Below are 24,434 nucleotides of genomic sequence, written 5' to 3' on the forward strand. Positions count from 1 at the left end.
GGGAATTTAGTGCCTTTTTTATGTATGGGATGATGTAGGAGTCTGCGTCCACTGAAATCATTCCTTTCTTACTCATCTCTGCCATCCTGGGTGTTTCCTGTGCGTTTTCATATCGTGAGCGGCCTTGGGGCTCACCGTAAGGAGTGGCTGCAGTCTGACGGCTGGTAGTCTCCTTCCTGAGTGCCCTTAGGGTTCACTAGCTCATGTTGGAGGGCTGCAACTGCTGATGACTGTGGCATCCTTGTTTACTGATATGGCAGGAAATACTTCATTTCTCATGCCCTCAGGACAGAGCATGAGGCATGTGGAGCATGCAGACAAGGTGGAGGTTTGTCTACAAGCCACTTGTATCTCCCACTGACTGCCCTGGTGATTTGTGATCATTGCTTTCCTCTGAAACAATGCTTTCCTTTCCTTCTCCTCTTCCTCCCTCCACTCCCCAAAAATCTGCCTGAAGGAATACATACTTACAACCCTTTTGAGACATGTATTAGGATCACCACTGTAAAAGGAACCATTTTTCCCTAAGCTTCAGTGGACACTGATGGTGACCCACCACGAAGCCCTCCTCCGTCTTGCTGGCACAGCCCTGAGTTTGTTTTTGGTCCACTCCTGACTGCCCCCGCCTTCCCTAACACCTAACTCAGTCACTTCCTGAGGGGCTAAGGCAGCTTCGGGGGCCATGATCACCCCAGCCCCCACCAGAGGATGGTTAAGGGTATCCTTATGACCAGATGGTGGCTGACGACCCCCAGGGAAGAATGGAATGTGCTGGGCCCTTCTGGACTCTCAGCCCTTCTGAAGAGACAGACAAGGGAGCAAAGAGCCTATTACTTCCAGTTGGTGTTGTCACATCTTCCTGTCCTGCCTGGAATGATGGTGGCCCTCTTGTGGCCATGAGAACAGGCTGCCGTTGATGAGATGGAAGGAAGGAGCTGCTTCTTTGCCCTTGAGCCTTGGAAGTGATCAGCCCTCCCACTGCTCTGCCCTTGAGCAGGTGGATGTTTATTTTATTTGCATTGGTTTTTCTCTGACTTGCAGCTGAAAAAAAAACCACCCTAATTAATGCACTCAAATAATTTTTAGTTTTGATCTATATTTAGCTCTTACGGAAGGTTCTCTGCTGAGTTGCCCTTGGGGAGGGAGATGGATTTTAGCTCTTTTTATTGCTGTGTGTCCTGATTTGTGTGTCTACCCACCCGTCAGACAGTGATCCTGGAGGGCATGGGTGGATTTCATTGATCTTTTGTGATCTCTGTGCCAGGTGAATACTTGTTGAGAAGGTTCTCTCTCGTGTAGGCATTATTTCACGGGAGAGGTACTGCCAGGCCTGCTGGTTGTGGTTCATTTGTTTGTTGTCATCTAAATGAATGGTTAGAGCCTTCTTTAATCATGCTATGTATGTTTTAGCAGTAAAACATGCCTTTAGCAGTAAATCTATCACACCGTTCATATCCTGCCTATGGCTTATCGTTAGTGACTTAACATGGACATGGTGCGTCTGGAGTCCATACGCAAGACTCTGACACCCCCGTCTGGGCTGTTTCTCTGTCGACCTGGGTGGCATGGCTGATGACCCGGGGGATCCGTGTTGCCTTCCAGCCCCTATTGCTGACTCTGCTGCGGGGCTGGCATTTAGCACAAGTGAGTCACTTACAGGCTGAGGGCCACGTGCCTTTCAGCTTAGACTTCCTGCCTCTCCCACTGACCTCCCAGCCTCCTCCTTCTCATGAACAAGAGCGTGGCCTTGAGGACAGGCAGTATGATGGACTCACTTTGGGATGCCCCTCTTGCTGGAGGAGTTGGGATAACATGAGTCTCTCCTGGTGAGGTGCAAGGGCTCCTGCTCGGCTCTGGTCTGGAGCCTCGGGGTTGAGCTTTTGCCACTATGAGCTCTCCACCCCTGCTTTGCTGCGTGCCTGAGTGCATTTCACCTCCCCCTCCCCCCCCAACGGCTGGAGAACCTGAAGATGAGGAACAGGAGCTGTACGTCTGCTCTGTTCTTCCTCCTCCCACCCTGCTCCTCCCGCCTGCCAAGCAGAGGATGAATGTCGGCGGGTTTTCTTCATAGGTGCCCTGCGAGGCTCCAGCGAGGTGAGGAGATGTGGGCAGCGGCTGTCAGAAGCCAGGCTGGCATCTCCAAGATGGCCTGTGGCTGGGTCACTGCAGAGGGAGGCTCAGACAGAGTATCTGCTGCCAGGAGCCGGGAGACAGCTTTGATGTGGGCAGTGTGGGAATTAGCCTGTGGACTGCAGCGCAGGGTTAAACCAGGAATTGGGAGGGGGTTGAGGGAGGTGGGCCTGGGGTTTTACCATCCCTAGGTCAAGGCTGAGGCATGTCTTGGTGCTTCCCACTGTATCTGCATTGCATCTTCCCCAGGTCCCCCCATGGAGTGTGTGTCTAGACAGCTAAGGAATAAAATGCTCAATTACCAAATAGGAATTTGGCCAGCAGAGGTATCGCTACATCAAGCAGACAGGCCCGAGATGAGGAGAGAGGCTGAGAATGAGCCCCTCTTGTATCTAAAACAGGCTGGAGAGCCTGGAGCTCACAGGGCCAGCCGGCACCTGCAGAGAGCAGAGGCCAAATAGCCCACGAGAGGCATTTTGACCTCCTGAAGGGCTGTAAATCTGGCCTGGCCCACATCTCCAGCCCCTGTCACTCCCTTGCAAAGATTTAGGCCTACAATTAGAATTCAGATTAATACTGACAAGGAGCGAAGCTCTAAGAGGTGGGAAGCCTGTTCTCTCACTTAGCCAGGCTGCTTGCGAGCTGTGAGGAGTCAATTCGGCTCTGAGCCTCAGTTTCCACATCTGTAAAATGGGGAGAAATATGCACTAACTGCCAAGGCAGTTGTGAAAAAGGGTTTTGTCACCTGGGGGGTAAAAGACCATTCCTTCCACATCAGTCCAAGCTTCATAGTCTAAGAATCCCCCTTGAGATATGTCCACTTGCTTATTTCTGTCCTATGATTGTCCCTTAGCATCTAGGAGATGTTGCTGTGAATAAAAATTAAACAAGGTGACACTCAGTGCTGCCACTGCTGCAGGTTTGGCTCAATGACCGCTTGTGAGCTGAATTTCTTCCCCTTGTGTTGAAGTGACGAGTGGTCCCTGGGGAGACTCTGGGCTTGTATTGCTGGTATCCACCGGTCCCAGCCTGTATGGTCATTCTAGTGAGTGACTTTACTGCCCTGGAGCCCAGCTGGTACCTGGGGTCCTCTGGGCCCTGTTCCTGGCTGCCGGCCTGGTCCTCTGCAGGGAACGCAACTGACCTGATCCGTATGTGGGCCCTCGATTCTCTCCTTCCTCCTGGGGGCTCTGTCCTCTATCTGTATGGCTTCTCCCCACAGCATCACCTACTTTCCTCGGCCCTGGGTCTGAGCTCAGACTTGGAGACCCAGAACTTGGAGAACTTCCAGGGAGCGCTGTCTTCAGGCTCCTCTTCCTTAGAAACCCACTGTGATGTGGCCCCCTGGGTCTGGCCCCCTTTCCTAGGGGTGGAGGTAAAGGGACACGGTTGGAAGATGAGTGGATGCTAATTAAGACTCTACAGTGAGTCCTCCCATGTAACTTTCTGATGTGGTTCCCGGCTTGCTGCTGCACTGATGTGGTCTGGGCCCACCTTCTGTGTTTGAACTTGACCTCTCGCCTTGAAATTGGTGAAAAGCAACTGGAGAACCCAGCCCAGGAGCCATGGCCACCGTGTCCAGCCCTCCAGCCCAGCCCTGAAGGCTGTCCCTGGGTCCCAAAGGAGTGGCAGTGTTGCCCGGCAGACCTCCCCCAGGGTGGCCGAGTGCTCATCACCAGCTCTGACTCCTGTCCGCTCACCCCCTGCGGCTGTTGGATGAAGTCATCCCCCTGGCAGAGGCAGCTGGCACGGGCCCAGGGTAAACAGGCCCTGCTGAGCTCACTGGCTCACTTCTAGATGAGCTCGGGAGTGGGGCCTTGCAGGCCTGCCCCGCTCCAGAGCGGGTCCATGCACTGCAGCCTTGGGGGGCCGCAAGGGCACAGTGTCACTGTCAGGGCAGACCTGTGCCCGCAGCCTCCTCCAGGGGGGCGGGCGGTGAGGGCTGGGAGACGTGGACTACTCTGTGGGAGCTTAGTTGGTGGGGTCTCCCCCACTGAGTCTGCACAGACCCTGACGTTAATCACAGTAACACACCTGATGCTTACATGCCCCAATTACATGATGTTTCACTGACAGGTGCCATTCACAGAGCTATTCAGTTCCCAAGTTGCTGAATTCTCGCATCAAACCGATGAGATCAGTGAACCGCATTATTCCCATTTTCCAGGTCAGAACACCGAGGACCAGAATGGTTGTAAGGTCCGGCCAGAATCTAATCAGGCCGCTTGGTCTGAGCTCTGGACAGTGCGCTCTTCTAGGCCTCTTAGTGTCTGTGATCTGAGGGGCATCATTTTTCACGTGTGTGTGTCTGTGTGTGTGTGTGTGTGTGTTACTCACCCAGTCGTGTCTCTTTGCGACTCCATGGACTGCAGCCTCAAGGCTTCTCTGTCCATGGAATTCTTCAGGCCAAGAATACCGGAGTGAGTTGCCATTCCCTTCACCAGGGGATCTTCCCAATCCAGGGACTGAACCCAGGTCCCCTGCACTGCAGGCAGATTCTTTACCATCTGAACCATGCAAGGGAAGCCCTGGAGTTTTCTGATCCAACATGTTCCTGACCAGCATCTTCCTTATTTGGGGTCAGACAGGGTCTTTGTGGCTCAGTACCTTTGTAGTGGATGAGAGTCTGGGTTCAGTGTTGTAGTTTTAAGCCCCTGGCCTGTCTCAAGTCACCCAGTTGCTTGGCACCTCAGTTTCTTCATCTGTTAAATGGGCCCAGTGACCTCCCCGTCTTATCAGCTGGTTTCTGCTCTGTTCCTGGCAGAGGCGATGCTGCAATCACCGCTGGTTTCCACCCACCGCGCCCTCCCAGCCTCCTCTCCTCTTTCCTGCTTTATCGAGGCGGACAAACACAAGGACTCTTACGTTGCAATTAGCATGAGGCCTGGGCCAGGTCTTTGCTTTCTGGGCTGGTCCCCGTTGCTTGGAGCAGCTGCTCATTTTGACTCAGGAAGCAAATGCGAGAGGGACTCGGAGGTTTGCCTGTCTCCGGGAAGGAAGGGAGGGAGGAGAGCTTAGAGCTCTCCGGGACAGAAGCCCCGCGCTCCTCAGCCCTTGTGACTCGAGCTGGCTTTGTTTTGTCCTGTTTTGGTTTGAAGAGTAGTTTGGGGCTCCTGACTCTACTGGCCTTCACAGGTCACTGGGGACCAGGCAGGCTTTGTTGGATTAATCAGCCCCCCTTGGGCGGGGGAAGCAGAGATGGTGGTGGACTTTACCAGGAGAGGAGAGAGCCCGCCTCTTGGGTCTTGGTGTCCAGTGGCCCTGGATGCCTTGCTGTCCCCAACCCCACCTCTGCCCATCACCAGAATTAGCACAGAGATGCCCCAGATGGAGTCAGGGGAGCTCCAAGCCCTCAGAGCTCCTGATTCTTCAAGACCTAGAAGGGACGTGCCTACAATAAGAGGGGGCCAATCCACTCTTCCCCTCCCCCGGGGATGTGGCCTCTAGATCCTTCCTTGGGACTTCGCTCTCTACCACGCCTGCGGTCAGGCTTGCCCCAATCCTATACTCGTCCCCCTCTGTCTCTTGGCCTCAAGGTTTCGGAGCAAGTCTGGCTGACAGGTTGAAGATATGCTGAGACCCTGAGCTGGCTGGCCTCCAGTATCCATCCCACGTCTTTCCTGGCGTGCGGCGGCAGTGTGCACTTGACCTGCCCTGATTATCTTGGGTGGGAGGGACGTTAGTCCTCAGCTGGGAAGGGAGGTCACGCCTGACCTTGGTTTCCTGCAAGGCCTGGTGAATACGAGCGGCCCCCGTGCCTGGCATTCCGTGACATCTGTGCGTTTACCTGTTTTGTTCACTTAACCCAACGCAGCAACGCCAACCTTGTGTTTCCAGGGAAAGCTGCCCGTGCTACTGCTTGGCCGCTCCTCTGAGCTGCGGCCGGGAGAGTTCGTGGTCGCCATCGGAAGCCCGTTTTCCCTTCAAAACACGGTCACCACGGGGATCGTCAGCACCACCCAGCGCGGTGGCAAGGAACTGGGGCTCCGGAACTCGGACATGGACTACATCCAGACAGATGCCATCATCAACGTGAGCCCGTCTGCCACAGGGTCGGGCTGCAGTTGGGAAGCTGGGCTGCGCTCAGGAACCAGGGTGGAGTCAAGATCCTCCTGGTGCTTCCAAGGGGGCCCTTTTGAACCCCTAAAGCAGATGAGGCAGAAGGGCTGGTCCTCAGCCTTTTGGCAGTCTCCAGGGACTCCTGTGACGGGCACTTGAGATTTGCCCAAGTCTGCAGCCCAGAGGAGTTCTCCATCCCCCCACTGCCCTGCCCCAGGGTCAGCCACCCCTGGCTTGAGCCGCCTGTGCAATCTTGTGGAAGGAGGGATGCTCAGCTTTGCATAGGCTCTGCAGCCCCCAGAGGTGTTTCTGCTGTATGTGGGGGGAGAGTCTGAGCACCAGGCCAACCCATTCGATGTCCAGTGAGGTCAGGGATTGTCCCACACAATCTCCTTGGTGGAATCTTAATTTTAAGTCACATTTTTCCACTTCAGCTGTTTCCCTTTAGGATTGACGTTTCTCAAAAAGCATTTTCCCCTCCATCTGTCTAATAAATAAGAAACACAGCGTGTTTTGTGCACTCGCTGCTTCTAGTAGGCTTTATTCCCAAACCTTCTTGTGATCTGCATGAAGTAATGGAAATAGAGCAAACCATGTGGATTTTCAGGCCCAGCAGCAAAGTAGGGGTCACATAGATGTGGAGGGGGATGGCGCAGATTTGAAAGACTGCGACATTGAGCAAGTGGGTAGCCAACTTATTGTCAAGAGAGGGAAAATGTGTCAGGTGTTTTGGGAATTTGATGTTGGCCTCTGGGCTTTGGAGAAAAAAAAATCAATATATAAATATCCCATTTATGGTACATTTAAAACTCTCTGAAAATTGTTAAGGTCCTTTGTTTTGCCAGCAAAATATTAGGCAGACAGGAAGAAATCTCAGGAAAGAATTTGCACTCAGGGGCCTGCCAGGCAGGGAGGTAGATTGGACCATGTAATGATATAAACTCATAACCTTTTAATTTTTGCTTATTTTCAGTATGGAAACTCCGGAGGTCCATTAGTAAACCTGGTAAGGCTTTCAAAAAATCTATCTACGTGTCTTTTTTTTTCTCCCCCTTTTGATTTCTTTTCAGACATGAACGTGCCAAAGCATATTATCTAATCCTTTTAAATTGAAATCTGTGACCGTACTGTACCTTGCAAACGTCTCTTCTTATCTTTTCTGGAAAGAGTAAGGCATGCTGGTGTTTGGATTGGAAATGCTATGCCAGCGGACATGCCTCTGTCTCCACGTTACAAGTAAAGGCATTGGAATTCAGGTCTGATCCAGGAGCAGTTAAAGGAGCCAGTCTTTATTTTGAAAGTGTCAGCAGTTCTGGCCTGCCCCCCAGCTGCCTAAGGAGCTGGCTTGGCTCATCCACAGGCTTTGTCTTGGCCAGGAGCCTCCCTTAAGACCTGGCTTGGAATGAGGAGTTACCCCACTCACACAGATGTCACCTAAGTTTGTATTTTATTTAAGCATGAAAAGGGAAGCCTTTGAATCAGATCCTCAGAGCCAGGATGCAGCCCAGAGTCCCCTATCCCAGCCCTCATTTACAGGTGATGAAATCTAAGCTGCCTTGTTTAGCAAAGCACAGGATGGCAGTACCTCCTGGATGGTCCCTCGGAGTCGGGGGTCTGAATTCTCAGTGCTAAGGGAAGCGTGCAAGTAGTGACTACCCTCTCCTGGCAGTTTTCCCCTCTAAGCCCGAGTTGGACAACCTTTGAGAACAGTGTTCAAAATAATGTTGGATGGCACGAGGCGAGCCTGTTATTCCAAGATGGTTTCCTATGGTGTGGTGTTCACCAAACTGTGAATTTGTCTTGAATGGAAGTACACACACTGGCTTCCTCCATGATTTAAAGCTGGTTTGCAACAAGCAGAGGAAATGAGATGTGATTGTGAGATTCCGCCTCTCCCAGAGCCCCGAGGCTGCTCGGAGATGAGGGTTTGTTTTCCTGGTGATGAAGTCTGTCCGCCCTGAGCACTAGATGGTTCCTCCCTGATGTCAGCAGAGGAATCTTAAGATTCCTGGAAATGGGAGAAGCAGGAAGGTGTGGATAGCCACCTAGAGGTCTCTGAGGTTTTTTGTTTTGTTTTTTTAACTTTTATTTTATCTTGGAGTATCGCTGATTAACAATGCTATGATAGTTTCAGGTGGATAGCAGAGGGACTCAGCCCAACAGACACACATATCTGTTCTCCCCCAAAGTCCCCTCCCGTCCCAGCTGCCACAGAACATTGAGCAGAGTTCCCTGTGCTATATATAGCAGGACTCTGGGGCTTTTGGACACGTATTCCCGCCCAAGGAGCACTTGTGCATTTTGAAACTTTCTGATGCTGCGCTTTCACTGTGCTGATCGCTCAGTCCTGAGTCCCGTGGGTGCTGGTTCTTCCATTGCTCAGCTCAGCTGAATGCTGCACATGAGGCAGGCCTCTCAGAAGCCCCTTCCGTCTGGCTGCCCCCACCCCAATCGTGTCTCTGAAGAAGCGCCAAGACGCCTTCCATGCAAATTCTCCACTCTCTCTCGGTGGCTACCTTCAGGTGAACCTTCCTGGATTCAGCAAGCTATTTGCCTTCTGCTTTTCAGGATGGCGAAGTGATTGGAATTAACACACTGAAAGTGACAGCTGGAATCTCCTTCGCAATTCCATCTGATAAGATTAAAAAGTTCCTAACGGAATCCCATGATCGACAAGCCAAAGGTAAAGCAAGCGCCCCCCGGCAGCCCACCAGAGATTCAGGCCTGGGGCTTGGCTACCCCTCGGAAACTGGGAGGCAGGGAAAATGACCCCTGAAGGTCAGCCACACTTTCCTATCAAGAAGGGAAAGGAATGCATGTCATTAGGGCATAGATGTTTGACTGTTTTTTTTTGACCTATGATCATGCATGTTTCATATGGTTCAATCTATTATGTACCAGACATGATCTTGGGTGATTTCTGTACATCATTTCACTGCATTATTCATCATGTCATTTAATTCCTTTGCCTGATCAGGTGGGACTTAATCCCATTTCACTGATGAGAAACTGTGATTCAAGGAGCTCATTCAGTCCACAAATGTTTAGTGACTCTTCTGCCCAACATCAGGCTGGGGGTTTGAAGCTCAACAGGGTCCCTGTCAGATGTGCTGTTTACCTTCTAGCTGGGGGTGAGAGGAGGCAGGTAGGGTCCCAATCAGGATTTGAACCACAAGCTGAGAGCATCCCTGTATGGCTCTGGCTTTACACGACAAACTGGGGGGATGGAACCCCACTGCTCCTGGTGTCCCTGGCACAGCCGCCAACTGGGCTGACCTCCTGCTTCCTTCTGTGGTCCCACCAGGCAAAGCCATCACCAAGAAGAAGTATATCGGCATCCGAATGATGTCACTCACACCCAGGTCGGTAACGGGATGTCCGTTCAGTCTGTGTCTTAAATTCACTTATTTAAGTTCAAATATTTATTTGTTTGTTTAAAATTCAGATATTTAATTTATGTGGCTGTGCCAGGTCTCAGCTGTGGCACGTGGGATCTTTTAGTTGTGACACGTGAACTCTTAGTTACCACGTGTGGGATCTAGTTCCCTGAGCAGGGATCGAACCCCGGGCCCCCTGCATTGGGAGCTCTGAGTCTTAGCCCCTGGGCCACCAGGGATGTCCCTGTATCTTAAATTTAAAACAGACTAACTTCAGAGGTCTCTCACAGGCACCCCAAAAAGAGAAACCTTATTCTGCCTCAAGACAGCTCCATTTCTGGTTTAAGTACCATTAGGAAAGAGAGGAGGGGTCATTAGCCTGGACCTCACGTGGGCTTCCCTGGAGGCTCAGACTGCCTGCAATGTGTCTGCCTGCAATGCAGGAGACCTGGGTTCCGTCCCTGGACTGGGACGATCCCCTGGAGGAGGAAATGGCAACCCACTCCAGTACTCTTGCCTGCAAAATTTCCATGGACTAAGGAGCCTGGTAGGCTACAGTCCATGGGGGTCACAAAGAGTTGGACACAGCTGAGCGACTTCACTTTCTTTCATGCTGTTTTATCCTTCATGTTTGTTTCTGGGGTTTTGAGCAGATCCTTCCTTCTGAAAGATTCTGCTTTTCTTTGAAAGAAAGAAAAGAAAGTGAACTGAACTCTGGGTCTCCAGAATTGCAGGCAGACGCTTTACTGTCTGAGCCACCGGGAAAGCCCACGCTTTTCTTTGAAGGCAGGCCTGATGAGCCCGGGTGTCGGTCATCGCCCCCCGCCCCCCACCTCCACGCCTTCCTCTCCCCACCTGGTCTGTTGAAACCCACATTCCAGGAGTGCCCTAAGCCCCTCCCGCAGCGCCCCAGAGCGCCCAGCCTTTCCTTAGCTCTGCCGCCTGTGGGCTGGGGCTCCTGGAATGCCAGGCAGGCCGGCATGACTGATGGGGTTGTTTTCCCCGAGCTGGTGAAAGTTGCGGTATGTGGCTGCCAGGCGCATGACATACTGGTGTTTGAACCTTGATGAAAAAACCTGGTGTGATTGTAGGCGTCTTGGTACCTAAGGGCCTGGTTGAAACTCTTGGAAGTTAAGTCGGCAAAGAGTAGAACCTGTTGATATAAATACTAATATCTTAATTACTGTAATTAACTGGCTATCAATTAATTGTGAACACACGACTATTAGTTTAGACACGTGTGATCAATGGTGGTGCCTTTCTTAGCTGGCTTGCCAAGACTGAAATGTGCATCAGGGCTTGTCTTGGAACTCTGAGAGATGGACGCCTGGGGGATGTAGGGAAGGGAAGGGAAGGAATGTGGGCCTGGGGATCCCGCTTCCTGGGTTCCTGTCCCAGCTGTACTATTTCCTGGCTTGTGACCTTGGGATGACTCGAGCCCTGAGTGCCTCAATTTCCTCCTCTCTGGGATCAGGATAACCGGGCAGGCTTGTTGGTGTGTGGTGAGCACTGAGCAGTTTTTAATATGTGTCAAAGCTGGGGTGAATGGGTGATGGCAGTGGTCACTAGCCACAGGGACCCTACCCACTATTTTTCATGTGCTTGCTCAATGCCGGGCACGGGAGATGAGATCATGTGGTCCTCACGACAAGCCCACGGCACTGTGCCTGTTTAACAGATGAGAAAAGCAAGGCGCAGAGAGGTTAAGCAACTGCCTAAGATCACACAGTCAGCAAGGGGCAGAGCTGGGGTTCCAAAGCAGGCCAGCCATTACACTGTCCTGACTTCTTAAGTGGTGGTGGTTGTTGTGTGTGTCCGACTCTTCGTGACCCCATGGACCGCAACACGCCAGGCTCTTAAGTGGTTAGCTACTCTCAATTAATTAATAAAAATGATAATGCTAAAACATTTCTTTTGCTGTCATCCGGTAAATCTTTGACTCAAGGAAGTAAGCAATTTGCAGCAGAATCAGAATCCCTGGGCGGGGCACTCCCCTGGTGGTCCAGTGGCTAAGACTCTGCACTCCCACTGTAAGGGGCCCAGGTTTGATCCCTGGTCGGGGAACTGGATCCCACCTGGTGCAGCTAAATACCCTGCATGCCACAACGAAGATCTGGCTCAGCCAAATAAATAAAGCAAGAAACAGTTAAAAATAATAATAAAAAGGGAACTTTAATATTTAAAAAAAACTGATTTTTTTACATTGGAATTTTACATTAGAATCAAGGATGGAGGAGAAGCCAAGTGGAGCCCCATTGTTCTTAATGGTTAATCCAGGTGTTCTTTCTCCCAAGCAGCAAAGCCAAAGAGTTGAAGGATCGCCACCGAGACTTCCCCGATGTGCTTTCGGGAGCGTATATCATTGAAGTAATTCCTGATACCCCCGCAGAAGCGTGAGTTAGAATTCTTCTCCGTTTTCCTGATAATCGGGTGTTTCCTGGAGGTAGGGGGCAGGGGACTGTGCTTTTCGTCTCCCCTCAGGTGACCGTGAGGACCCTTGACAGAATGGTCCAACATCTGTGTCCATTCTGCTGGTCAGGGCCTCCGACCTGGCTCAGCTCAGGGGTCGCTGGCAGAAGGGTGCTTCCTGGCTAGAAGTCCTCTTCAGAAGGGAATCAGATGGACTTGTGAGGAGTCTCTGGGACAGACCTGGCTGGGGAAAGAGGGTTGGAAGAACAGTGTCTCTGAGACCTCAGGCAGTGATCCTGGCCTAGGCTGCTAGAGGCATCTTTTCCTGAGGCCTTCTCTAATTGTGCCTGTTACCAGTCAGGCCATATTTATCCACACCTCTAGAAAAATAACACAGGGAACATCAAAGTAACATGGAAAGAAGTTGCTCAACCCGCAGTCAGGTGTATTACCCGTGAAAGTGTTAGTCGCTCAATTGAGTCAGACTCTTTGCAACCCCATAGACTGTGTGGACATGATATCCACGGAGACGTGCTAGACCAGGGAGTGGCCAGCAGACTGTTTCCCAGGGGCCAGATCTGGTCTGCTGCCTGCTTTGGGGTTAAGATTAGATTTTCCATTTTTATTTATTTATTTTTGTTTTAAAATTAATTTATTTTTTATTGAAGGATAATTGCTTTACAGAAAGATTTTGCATTTTTAAATGGTCGAAATAATTTAATTAAGAACAGTATTTTAGGACACTTAAAAATCATATGAAATTCAAGCTTCGGTGTTATGTAAATGAAATCTTACTGGGGCACGGCCACGCCCAGCAGGTTATACATTGTTTGTGGTGGCTTTTGGACTCCCATGGAAGAGTTGGGTTCTTGTGATGGGGACCGTCTGGCCTGCAAAGACTGAAATATTTCCTTTCTGACCATTTGCCAAAAAACTTTGCTGACCCCTGTCCTAGACCACTAAGGAGCATAACAGCTTATTTGATGCTGTCACACACAAGAGTTAAGGTTACAGCAGCAATAACAAAGCAGGTGCCTCACAGTGGAACCGTACCTGGAGGTACTGCTCTCTGAGTTGTAATACCCATGACAAGCAAGCTGGCCACCAGGTCGCTGGCGTGTCCTCACTTCCGCTGGGGTCAGCCTGTGATAAGATCATACAAGTGCTAGCACACATTTCTGCAGTGGACATAATTGCTGACGTGGCCTAAAAACCCCAAAAGGCAATTAATACAACCCATTGGTGGTTTAAGCCATTCTCACATAAGTTAACTACCATCCCATCCTCTTTGCTCTGGGCTCTTGGGTCCTAAACTGTGCCTCTGTAGATGTAAAGTTGCTCCCCTGTCCTGGCAGCTACACCAGGAGAAATGGAAACAGTGCAATCGCATTTCCCTTTGTGTTGCAGTGGGGGGCTCAAGGAAAATGATGTCATCATCAGCATCAATGGACAGTCGGTGGTCTCCGCCAATGATGTCAGCGATGTCATTAAGAAGGAAAGCACCCTGAACATGGTTGTCCGCCGGGGCAACGAAGACATTATGATCACCGTGATTCCCGAAGAAATTGACCCGTAGGCAGAGGCATGAGCTGGACTCCATGTTTCCCTCAGAGACTCTCCGGTGGACGATGCTCAGTGACTCTGGGGCTGGTGGCACCGGATGCCCAAGACTTGACTGCCATGTTGCTTGTTCCGCAGAAACACTGGCCAGCAGAACCCTTCTTGATAGTTCGCAGGCAAAAGCCAATGTAAAACGTTGTAGACCCGCAGGCAGAAGCTCTCCCTTCTGTATCCTATGTACGCAGTGTGCTTTTTCTTGCCAGCTTGGACCGTCCCTGCTCGGACAGTCAGCATTTGTCTTCTCCTTTAACCGAGTCACCATCTTAGTCCAGCTAAAGCTGTTGCTGTAACGCATAGATAAGAGGAAGGTCCCACGGGAGCCAGGATGGTACCAGGCGTGTTTATGCTTTCTTCTGAGTCAGCACCCAGAGGAGGGAGATGCTGAGACAACGGGAGGGTGAGCGCTGATTTCCGGAATGGCCACGGTTGCCTCTTTTAGGAATCTCTTCAGAACTGGGAGCACAGTGACTTGGAGTTTGAGTTATTAAAATACTTGTTCATACCTTGAGTCCTGGAGTCCTTCTTTCTAGGGAATAGCTGGTTACAGTCTCTTTGAATCGATTATCGTGTCAACAGCCTGCTCTTTAAACCATGTTGTCTGTGAGGGTTGAGCTTGAGGTCTCACCAGTTATTTCAGAGTCATCCTGGGGGTTCACAAGCGCTGTGAACACTGGGCCTGGTCACCCCGGGTTCCTGAAGGAGGCTTGAAGTCAGTTGCCCTTGCATCTGGGGCTTTTCAAACTAAAAAGAGGCTGTCAACCCCACATATCATGCAGTCAGTCAGCAAAAAGTCCCTGGGCCTCTGCCCTGTGCCAGATGAGGCACAAGGCCGAGGTCGAGGGGTGAGTACAGAGCAGAACCCCAGAGCTTCCGTTGAGAGATCAGGTCTCTTTCTGAAAGGGAGACGGTTCAGGAGACCAGGATGCGATCTGAGAGCAGCCCTGATTCTTTAGAAAGCACAGGCTGAAGCTGATTCCAGCTGTCATGGGCTCTGAAACAGAACCTTAAATCTTGGGGGGGGGGGGGGGGGTTGGAGCAGGGCTCCTCTGACACGTCCTAGAACAGACACAGCCTCAAGCAGCTGTGGGCCCATTTATCTCCATGAAAGCTTCCAGGAGTTTGGGAAGCTGGACCCAGGAAAACTAGAGCTTGGGAGTTTGCACAGACCTCAGTGCCTGCGCACATCACAGAGGGGACTATTTACAACCGGAGCAGAGGATGAAGGCTTTCTAAGGATCAGCAGTCAGGAGCGGGTACTTGGTCAGGATGGAGGTTCAGTTCCGTAGACTGAGAGCTTTAATCCTCCCTCGACCACTAGACCTCGACGATCCATTTGTAACCGGAGAGACTATGGCAGGTCAAAGGCCCAAGTGAAGTGGAGGCGCAGCAGAACCAAGCCCTCATCAGTACGGATGCTTGGCAGCTGGGCCGCTGGTGTTCTGTGGGACACGGAGCGTCCCTCCGCTCCCTGCTTAGATGACCTCGTAGAATCAGGAAGGAGCCAGCAAACGCTCTCCCTCCTGGCGTGGGTTTTGTGTTCCCTCCCTCCTCATTAAAGGTGGTGACTCAGAGAATGGCCTTCAGCTCCAGGGGCTCAGACTCCAATGTTCTGCCTGTGGGTCTGCTCCTCTGGTGGTCCCCAGGGCCGAGGGGCTGCCCCGGGGGGGGAGGATGTGAGGGGTGGCATGTGGGTGGCATGTGGTCAGAGGCGGCCCGGCCACAGCGCATCTGTCTTTGGCTTGTCATCCACTCAGGAGATCACAGATGGTTCCTCTGGAAGGAACTGGCCTGGCTGCCGGCGGGCTTGGATCCTCCGTAAACACTCAGCAACATCTCCCGAAGGTCCACGGGGCTCTGGGTGGGGTCTGAATTTTGTCTGCCTATGTGGCAACCTACAAGGCTGCAGAAAGGACAGCTTGGGATGCTGCAGGCACATGCTGTGTTTGGTTACAAGGCTCCACTGGCCTCTGGGACCCTCTATTCTCTGGGGGCTGCTTATCCTTGCGCCCCATACTCACCCTTTTAGGTTTCACAGGATTCCTTAGAATAGATGTTTGTTCCTCTTGCTTTGGACTGTGATGGAGGCCTTTGCAACATGAATTAGCCTTGAAACCTGGGAGGCAGAGCTGAGTTGAAAGAGCATGGTTTTTGGAGTTAGATGGACTTGGGTTTACTGTACTGTCTAGATCTTACTGACTGTGTGACTTTTGAATAGTTACTTAACCTCTCTGTGCCTGTTTCCCAGATGGGAATAGTAATAGTACTGACTTCTTACGGCTGTTGTGGGGATTAAATGAACTAATACACAGCACAAGGTAATTACTCAGTAAATGTTAGCCACATATTTGTTAACTGTCTTTGAGCCTCAGTTTCCCCCTCTGTAAAATGGGGAGCAATAACAATGTCCCTCTTGCACTGGAGTTGTGAGGGTTAACCATGATAGTACATGCCACTAGGTCAGTACAGCCGCTATTGTTTTATTAGCCTGCCAGCCTGATGCTGGGAGAGAATGAGGGTAAGAGCAGAAGAGAGTGACAGAGGATGAGATGGTTGGATGGCATCACCGACTCAGTGAACATGAGTTTGAGCAAACTCTGGGAGATAGTGAAAGACAGGGAAGCCTGGCATGCTGCAGTCCATGGGGTCACAAGAGTCGGACACGACTGAGCCACTGAACAATATCAACAAGCCTGCCATTGTTCTGGGGTTTAATGACACTCACAGTAGCTGACATCTGTTGGGTGCTTGTTGTGTGACAGATGCCATGCTGAGCATCATACATTTATTAGCTAGTTGTTGAGTCCTCAGTTCAGCCCCGAGGTAGACACTGCATTTATCCCCTCTGACAATGAAGAAATGGCTGTTCAGAAGTTAGGCCTTTTGCTTAAGACACCGAGCTCGCAAGTAGGAGCTCTGATATAAGCCCAGGAGGTCTGAGCTCATGGCTTTTGTACGGTGCCACCGGGTCCATGTTTGTCTTCTTCGGACCAAGCCTCCTGCTCCCTCCGTCTCTGTCTAGCTTTAATCCATCTCCACTTCTAGAAGGTGGTCATGGGGCCCTGCGGGCTCAGCCCCTCTGCTGGGTTTGTGTCTCCTCCTCGCCCTTTTGGGCCCTTCAACAACCACTTCTCTGTCTCCTGCAAAGCTCCCTCTGTCCATCCACCACCTCCCAATCTCAGCCCTCCAGGCTCCAGCCCTCTGCTTCCAGCTTTTGCAAAACCTTAAGCCACCAATCACAGGGCACATTTGCATCACTGGCCGATCCCCACCGGGCCCTGCGGGAAGCTTCGAGAGAGAGGCCCTGAGTGCAGAATTCTCTTTGCTGCACCTTCTGGGCCCAGCTGAGTGGTGGTCGTTTCAGCAGCTCTGGACAGGAACCTGCTATTTTCTGGCTTTATGTCTCCATCTGAAAATTGGAAGAGTGCCCCATGTCTGGTGGGTGTGGCGAAAGGCAGAATGTTTTTACGAGAACTTGCGTGCTGCTCAGCTCCACCCGGTCAACACTTCAGACAGGCCCGAGCCTCGGAGATAGTGCTTTGATTGGCAGGCAAGGGCACTGGGCCCATTTTAGGTAAGTGCCACTGAAGACAGGGCCAGGCTTGCTGAGGTTGTGCAGAAGGGGGCCGGTGTCTGGGCAGGTGGACAGGGCAGGTTCCAGATGATGTTAAAAGCTGCCTTTCCCTTTGAAGGTGGTTATAAGCGAGGTCGGGGCCCCCTGGTGGCTCAGACTGTAAGGAATCTACCTGCAATGCAGGACACCTAGGTTCGATCCCTTGGTCGGGAAGATCTCCTAGAGAAGGAAATGGCTACCCACTCCAGTACTCTTGCCGGGGAAATCCCATGGACAGAGGAGACTGGCGGGCTATCCATGGGGTTGCAAAGAGTCAGACACGACTGAGCATCTAACACTTTCACTTTCATACGTGCGGTCAGAGATGTGAAAGCACCAGGTTCGCAAGTAGGTTATTACTTTGTCCTGCCAACACCCATCAGTTGGTGGGATTGCCTGGAGCTTCAGGCTGAGTGGTTGTAAGACTTGGTGCAAAGGCATTTTCAAGAAGAAATGCAGGACTTCCCTGGTGGTCCAGTGGTTAAGAATCGGCCTGCCAACGCAGGGGGCACGCGTTCGATCCCTGGGCTGGGAAGATTCCACCTGCCGGGCAACTCAGCCCATGCGCCACAACTTCTGGAGCTCGTGTGACTGCCGTGCCCTGTAACAAGAGAAGCCCGTGCGTGTGACTAGAGAGCAGCCGCACCTCTCTGTAACTAGGGAAAGCCTGCGGGCAGCAGCAAAGACCCAGCACAGCCAGACATAAATAAATCCATAAATATTTTTTTTTAAAAATGAAGAGGACCTGCTGTCTGGGCCCCTCTTGCAGCCACTCTGATGACGCCGCCGATAGCTGGGCTGTGGCGGGTGGTCTGCTCTCAGCGCTGTCCTCTCGGCTGTGCGGCCCTGCCCTCCCGGGTCAGCTCCTCCTGGCCCGTGCCTGCCCGCTTGGCAGCTGCGACTCACCTCCCGCAGCTCCCCCAGGGCCATCGCCACAGGCCACTGCCCAGCTCTCCTGCTGGGAGCCCATGCAGTTCTGAGGAACTGTCTTGAGAACCGGCTCATGAGATGTGACCATTTACCAGCTGGATCTGAGAGGACCATCAGGATGCTGGCTTGCAGAGTCATCCCTCTTTTTTTTTCTTTTTTTGGTAATATTTATTTATTTGGCCGTGGCAGGTCTTAGTTGTGGCACAAGGGACTTTTGATCTTCGTTGCAGTGTAGGGACTCCTTTAATTGAGGTGTGTAAACCCTTAGTTGTGGCTTACGGGATCTAGTTCCCTAACCAGGGATCAAACCTGGGTCCCCTGCATTGGGAGCAGGGAGTCTTAGCCCCTGGACCACCAAGGAAGCCCCCATCTCTGTTTCGAACCAAGCATTGTTGGTTACACTTCTGAGCACATGACCCTGCCCTCCCAACCCCCCTGGCCCCCTCAGGATGCACTGAGTCACAGCTCATAAGAAGGAAACTGCCAAATTCAAGGCCATTAATAGAATGGAATAAGGCTGGAGTGTTGGAAGCACCCATCGGGAGGGTCACAGTCTGCAGGACGCTGGGCTTCCTGGGCCACTGATCCCATCTGAGTCCTGTTTCTGGGGCCCAGCTGGGCTGGGCTACCGCCTGTGCCAGCTGCTGCCTGGAGGCCGCGGGCCTCTGTGCTTCCATCAGAATGAGGGTGGAGCTCACAGAGAGCAGAGGCCTTCCCGCCACACGGTGGTTGTTTTATTTAGACCTTTAGAAGGTGACTGCCTCCCTGTGGTGCCTGCCAAGGATCAGCAAACATCAAATGAAACAACGTTAACAAATGCGTTATTAGTTAAAAAAAAAATTAAAAGTGGCTCAGAAGGCTCTATGGAAACATTTCTCTGTTAAGTGTGTCTCACTGGGCCAGGTGAGCTTTCCTAGGTGAAGTGCCTGATCCTCTTTCACCCCATCTCCTCTTCCTCTTCCTCCACCACCGTAGGATCCCCACTTTTCTGATGAGGATAGTAAGGCTCAGAGCAGTTAAGTAACCAGCCTAATGTCACCCAGCAAGCGTTGGAACCCAAGTATCTGGGTCAAGCCGTCTCTTAACCACTAGGCCCTTGTCTTCGTTGGCTGATGCTGTCCTGTGACATCTGAAGCTGAAGAGCCACGTTTCCAGTGTGGTTTAATTTTCATTAGACCCATCTCTGAAGCAGTGATACCTGAGTGGCTGTTGGGTGAGAATGACTTTGCAAACCAGGAAAGCTCTCAAGGGTTCATGGCCATCTTCCCCACCCCACCCCCGGCCAGGAAGGTCATAAACTCTGTGGGCAGTAAGAAAGAGAGCCTGGGGCATGCCTGCCTAGCATTTGTTTACAGATAGTCCAGGCATCAACTCCAGATGTCTGGGCCTTTTCTGTTGTGCTATCTTCTGAAGAGTCATCAGCTCTGCAACGATACCCAGGGTAAGAAGTGTGCTCCATCGTTGAAGGCCTGGTCCTGATGCTGAGCTTAAAGAACACAGCCTAAAACCCCCAGAAGAGAAGATCAGTAAAACACTTGGCACTGACTTCAAACTGCTTCAAAATCCTGACAGTCAAGAATCTTCAACATTGCTTAAAATATTTTATCGAAGTATAGTTGATTTACAATTATGTGTTAATTTCAGCTGTACAAAGTGATTCAGTTACACACACACACACATATACATTATTTGTTTTTTAATTAATTAATTAATTGGAGGCTAATTACTTTACATGATGGTTTTCATTAGAATCCTCAGTGTTTTTAGCTGTTACCTGGTTTATCATCCTTGTCTTTCCCCTTGTAAATTAATTGCACCGACATTTAATGACTGAAATTGAGAAAGGGGGAGTGGGTAGGAAAGAGTCCAAGCTGCTCTCCTGTATTAATGAAAGGAGATCAACGTGAGCAGGAGTTTCAAAAGAGTCTCTCAAGACAGGGCAGTGAATGAGGGGCTTGCCACATCAGTTTCTTCTTTTAAAAAAATTTTTTTAATGTGGACCATTTTTAAAGTCTTTATTGATTTGTTACAATATTGCTTCTGTGTGTGTGGTTTTTTTTAATGTGTTGATGTGTGGCCACGAGCCATGGGATCTTAGCTCCTGACCAGGAATCAGATCTGCACCCCTGCACTGGGGGAGCAAGTCCCGACCACCCTACCACCGGGAAACCCCAGTTTTTCTTTTCACCTGGGATGTACACCTGTTCCTGTGACCTTTTGTCCAGCACTGTTTTCTGGGCCCTGCGCTGTGCTGAAAGGCTTAACAGCCACCATCCCAGGGAATTCTGATGGCGCAGCTTTGTCAACTTTGCAGCCCCTCTTTTTAGGGGAGGAAATTGAAGCTCAGAGGGACAGCCATCCTCATTCAACGACACACTAAAGTCAGGGCAGAGAGTCAAAATCAGGCTTTTTGCCTCTTGAACCTGGGCGCGGGCTCCCACCACAGTGGCCCAGCGCTTCTTTCTGTCTTGGTGGCTTAGTTGGTCTGGAATCCCAAGCCCAGTCCCTTTCGTGGATTCGGGTGGAACAAGGGATAGATGTCTGCCACACAGTTTTCTCATCAGTAAAAATTACTTTACGCTGAAAATCCACAAAGAGTGAAAACAAAAGCATCTAGAAAGAAAAATTCTGTCTACACAAAAGCATGCACATGGGGGTTTTAACAGCTTCGTTCATAATCACCAAGACTTAGAAGCAACCGATGTATTCTTCGGTAGATGAATGGTTAAACAAACTGTGGCGATACATCCAGACAGTGGAATATGACCTGATGCTAAAAAAATGAGCTGTCAAACCATGAACAGATACGGAGAACTTTAAATGCTTGTTACTAAGTGAAAGAAGCCAATTTGTAAAGGCTACCTACTGTATGATTACAACCATATGGCATTTTGGGAAGGGCAAAACCTTGGAGACAGTTAAAAAAAAAAAAGTCAGTGGCTGCCAGGAGTTAAAAGGGAGAGAGATGAATGGGTGAAGCACAGAGGAGTTTTCGGGCAATGAAACTATTCTGAACTCTACTTTCTGCTCAGTTTTGCTGTGAACCTAAAACTGCCTTCAAAAACAGCCCATTAATTAAAGTTTAAAAACAAACACCTGAACAACATGAACTCACAATTAAGCCCTTGAGCCAAAGGAAGCACCTGTCCCAGAAAAATGACCTTGGGTTCCGCTCACCCACACTAGCCTCCAGCATCGCCCCTTTCTGCTTCCTTTGGCTCAGACCGCAGGTTCAAGACAGGTGTTCCGGGCGAAGGTGAGAGGCGGCTGTCTTTTAGAGCCTCCCAAGGAGGAGATGCTCCAGCAGGCTCAAACCTGCAGGGTTCAACCTGAAATAAAATGAAAGCCCCTATCCCACCTTCTGGGAGTGTGGTTGCTGGCCCCCACGTGGCCCATATGTAGCTTCAAGCCAGGTTCCTTGCAACCTACTCTGCCACTTGCTTCCCAATGCTTCCTTTGTCTGGGACAGAAGCACATTCTGATGGAGGAAAATCTGTTCTTGACTAACGAGGCGGGGCTGGGGGTGGTGTGGAGCGCTATGCCTTGGGCTGGACAGAGCGGGGCGGGCGCTGTGTGGTGCTCCACATCTGTGTGTGTTTCTGTGCCCTGGGAGCACACCCCTCTCCTGCGACAGTCACCTGTCCTTGTGACAAGATCCCTCAGAGCCCAAGCAGGATGGAGGAGGCTTCTGAGGACCAGAGCTGCCTCTGTTCCATGAAGCCACCATCTCCTCCCTCCCGGACACTCAGTAGGTGCCTTTTGGCCTCTGGCATTGTCTGCCCGCCCCAGAGGCCCCTGTCTAGCTAACGTGCCCTCTTCCTTCCATGAAGGCCCCGCCGAGCCCACTTTTAAGGGTGTGAGGCTACTAGGTCTGGGACCTCCTGGTTCCTTCTCTCACGGGGCCCCTCCCCTCCTCCCAGTTCATTTTATAACCTCCACTATCTGTGAAGCAGGCATTTGGCATCTGAACTCCAGAACCCCTGAACAGTTTATTACTGGGCTGGGAGCGGAGGGAAAATCCCATTCAATGTTGTGGCTTGGATGACGGCGTAGATGTGTCCACTAGAGGGTGAACTGACCTCATGAAAGTCCAGGGAGATGTCAGAGGACCCGGCGGGGGGAGCGGGAGGACCAGCCGGCCAGCCTGCGGGCAGGAATGGGCCGCTTCCTCCAGCCATGAAGGTGGGCAGCACCGCCAAGCCCAGGGGTGCAGCTCTGAGCCCCCTGCATCTCCCGGTTCCCTTCTGGGCTCCGGCCACAGCAGCCCCTATCTTCTCTGTGCACACACACTGATCTCACGCACTTGTCTGCTTGTTTTCTGTTTCTTTCTCCTCCTAACATACAAGCCTCCTGACAGCAGGGACCTCACCCACGGCCTCTCCATCGGGCCAAGGAGGAGTCGACGAACGGCTGAAGAATGCTGAATGCTGAAGAAATGTCTGGCACGCTATCTGGTGTTTGCAGTGTCCCTCTCAGCCGACAGGGGGTATCCTGCTGCCCCTGGCTTCCTGTACTTTGAAACCTTTGAAACTACTAGACCCAGGGGCAGGGGAGCACCACCAGGAGCACCTCTCTGATCTTTCATTTGCGTAGCTGGTTTCCTTGCCTGCCACATCCATCTCCTCCGGTCACAGTTCTCTTTACCTGTGAAGCATCTCTCCCATTCTTGATGATCAGAATGACTTAGTCTCCCTCATGGCACCGGGCTGTGATCTGGGATTCCCCACTGTGTATCTGTCCACAGTAGCACGCCTGTCTGAGGAGCGCCTCCACTGTGGATCCCTGAACCCACAGACCCACCCTTGAGCTGAGCTGGGGAACCTGCCTGCTAACCAGTCCTGTAGCTGAGAACCCCCGCCTGGGAGATCAGACCTGTTCCATGCTGTGCTGGGCCCTCTTCCTCCCAGCAAGAAATTCTGGGAACTGAGATGGAAGGCGGGCATCTCCAGGGTGGTGAGTTGTCAGGCTGAGAACATTAGATTTACAGCTTCTGCCCTGCTCTATTCCCACATCCTCCGGGCCTCCTGGCCTCTTCCATAGCTGATGTTTCCTCAGGCTCTGATGTGACCCACTCACTCTTTGCAGGGATGCTGAGCGAGTCACCCTCCTGACCTCTGGAATCTTCCCTGTTCTTAACGGTTGAGGTTGCTGGGGTTCCAGACAATGAATGGTGGTGGTGGGGGGTGGGCAGACACAGCGGGACCATGGGGCAGGATGGTTCCAGGCCAGCGTGAGGCAGAGGAGGTAGCTGAGCAGAACTGGGTCAGAACCCACCTGCTGCGAGGCGCAGAGCCTGAAAAACGCATTTCAGGCTGCATCCCAGGTGACGTGGAGAGTTGTTTAGTCTCTTGGGGCCTCAGTCTGTTCCTGTCTGTGTCTCTCAGTAGAGCAAACACCCACCTTCCATCTAACCAGGTTTAACAGTTGCTCCCATTTTGCTGGGTTTGCTTTTTGTAAATACCAAGGGAACGCTGGACAAATACCTCTGAACTTCCCTTTGACCACCTTTGCCCAATCCCAATCCTTTCTCCCTCCTCACCCCCAGAGGCAACTGTTGTTATTAATTTGATGTGTCACTTTTTCATACATTTATATATTGCATATATATCTATGGGCAACATGTACTGTTTTATACCAGCTTTTAAGAGTTTCATTCATGATATCATAGTGGGTCTTTTTCTATAGTTTTGTTTTTATGCAGCTTTGTTTTTTGAGATGTATCCTGTTGTGATATATCTATACCTGGATGTATATCTCACCAACATAGCTCTCCATCGTCTGAATATGCCAGGATGAACTCTTCTGTTTCCTGACTGGTGGACCCTTACGGTGATGAGGTCCAGGGAAGGTCTGTGAAGTGGGAGTCCTCAAACCTTTCTCGTACACTACAGAGCCTATATAAGGGGACACAGGTGAAGACACCTCCCATGGCTCTTCTTAAGATCGACAAGGAGTGGTTTTCCAGCCCCCTGGATGAGTCCTGTTGCAGGACACACTATGTCCAGCATCTTCTCCAGGGGCCATGGATGCAGCCCTTCTGGTTGGCCCCATAAAAGGAGGGCTTGTGACCCAGTGAACAGGGTCAGCCCTGGGGGTATCACTCAAAGATTGGAAGCAATTTTCAGTTCAATTCAGTTGAGTCGCTCATGAACCGCAGCATGCCAGGCCTCCTGTCCATCACCAACTCCCGGAGCTTGCTCAAACTCATGTCCATTGAGTTGGTGATGCCATCCAGCCATCTCATCCTCTGTCGTCCCCTTCTCCTCCTGCCCCCAATCTTTCCCAGCATCAGGGTCTTT

At 51.3% G+C, this 24,434-nt stretch overlaps 1 protein-coding gene across 1 annotated transcript in view; it reads left to right on the forward strand.

The window, feature by feature from the left end:
* HTRA1 (HtrA serine peptidase 1) overlaps positions 1-14,103 on the forward strand; it is a 57,545-nt gene extending 43,442 nt beyond the window's left edge. The window contains exons 4-9 of the mRNA XM_061162821.1: positions 5,968-6,162; positions 7,163-7,195; positions 8,758-8,872; positions 9,494-9,551; positions 11,864-11,959; positions 13,383-14,103. Of these exons, the coding sequence (XP_061018804.1) occupies positions 5,968-6,162; positions 7,163-7,195; positions 8,758-8,872; positions 9,494-9,551; positions 11,864-11,959; positions 13,383-13,551 (666 nt within the window). The 3' untranslated portion in view covers positions 13,552-14,103. The remainder of the gene's footprint in view (positions 1-5,967; positions 6,163-7,162; positions 7,196-8,757; positions 8,873-9,493; positions 9,552-11,863; positions 11,960-13,382) is intronic.
* The last annotated feature ends 10,331 nt before the right edge of the window (positions 14,104-24,434 follow it).

Source organism: Dama dama, chromosome 15 (genome assembly GCF_033118175.1).
Source record: "Dama dama isolate Ldn47 chromosome 15, ASM3311817v1, whole genome shotgun sequence".
NCBI lineage: Eukaryota > Metazoa > Chordata > Mammalia > Artiodactyla > Cervidae > Dama > Dama dama.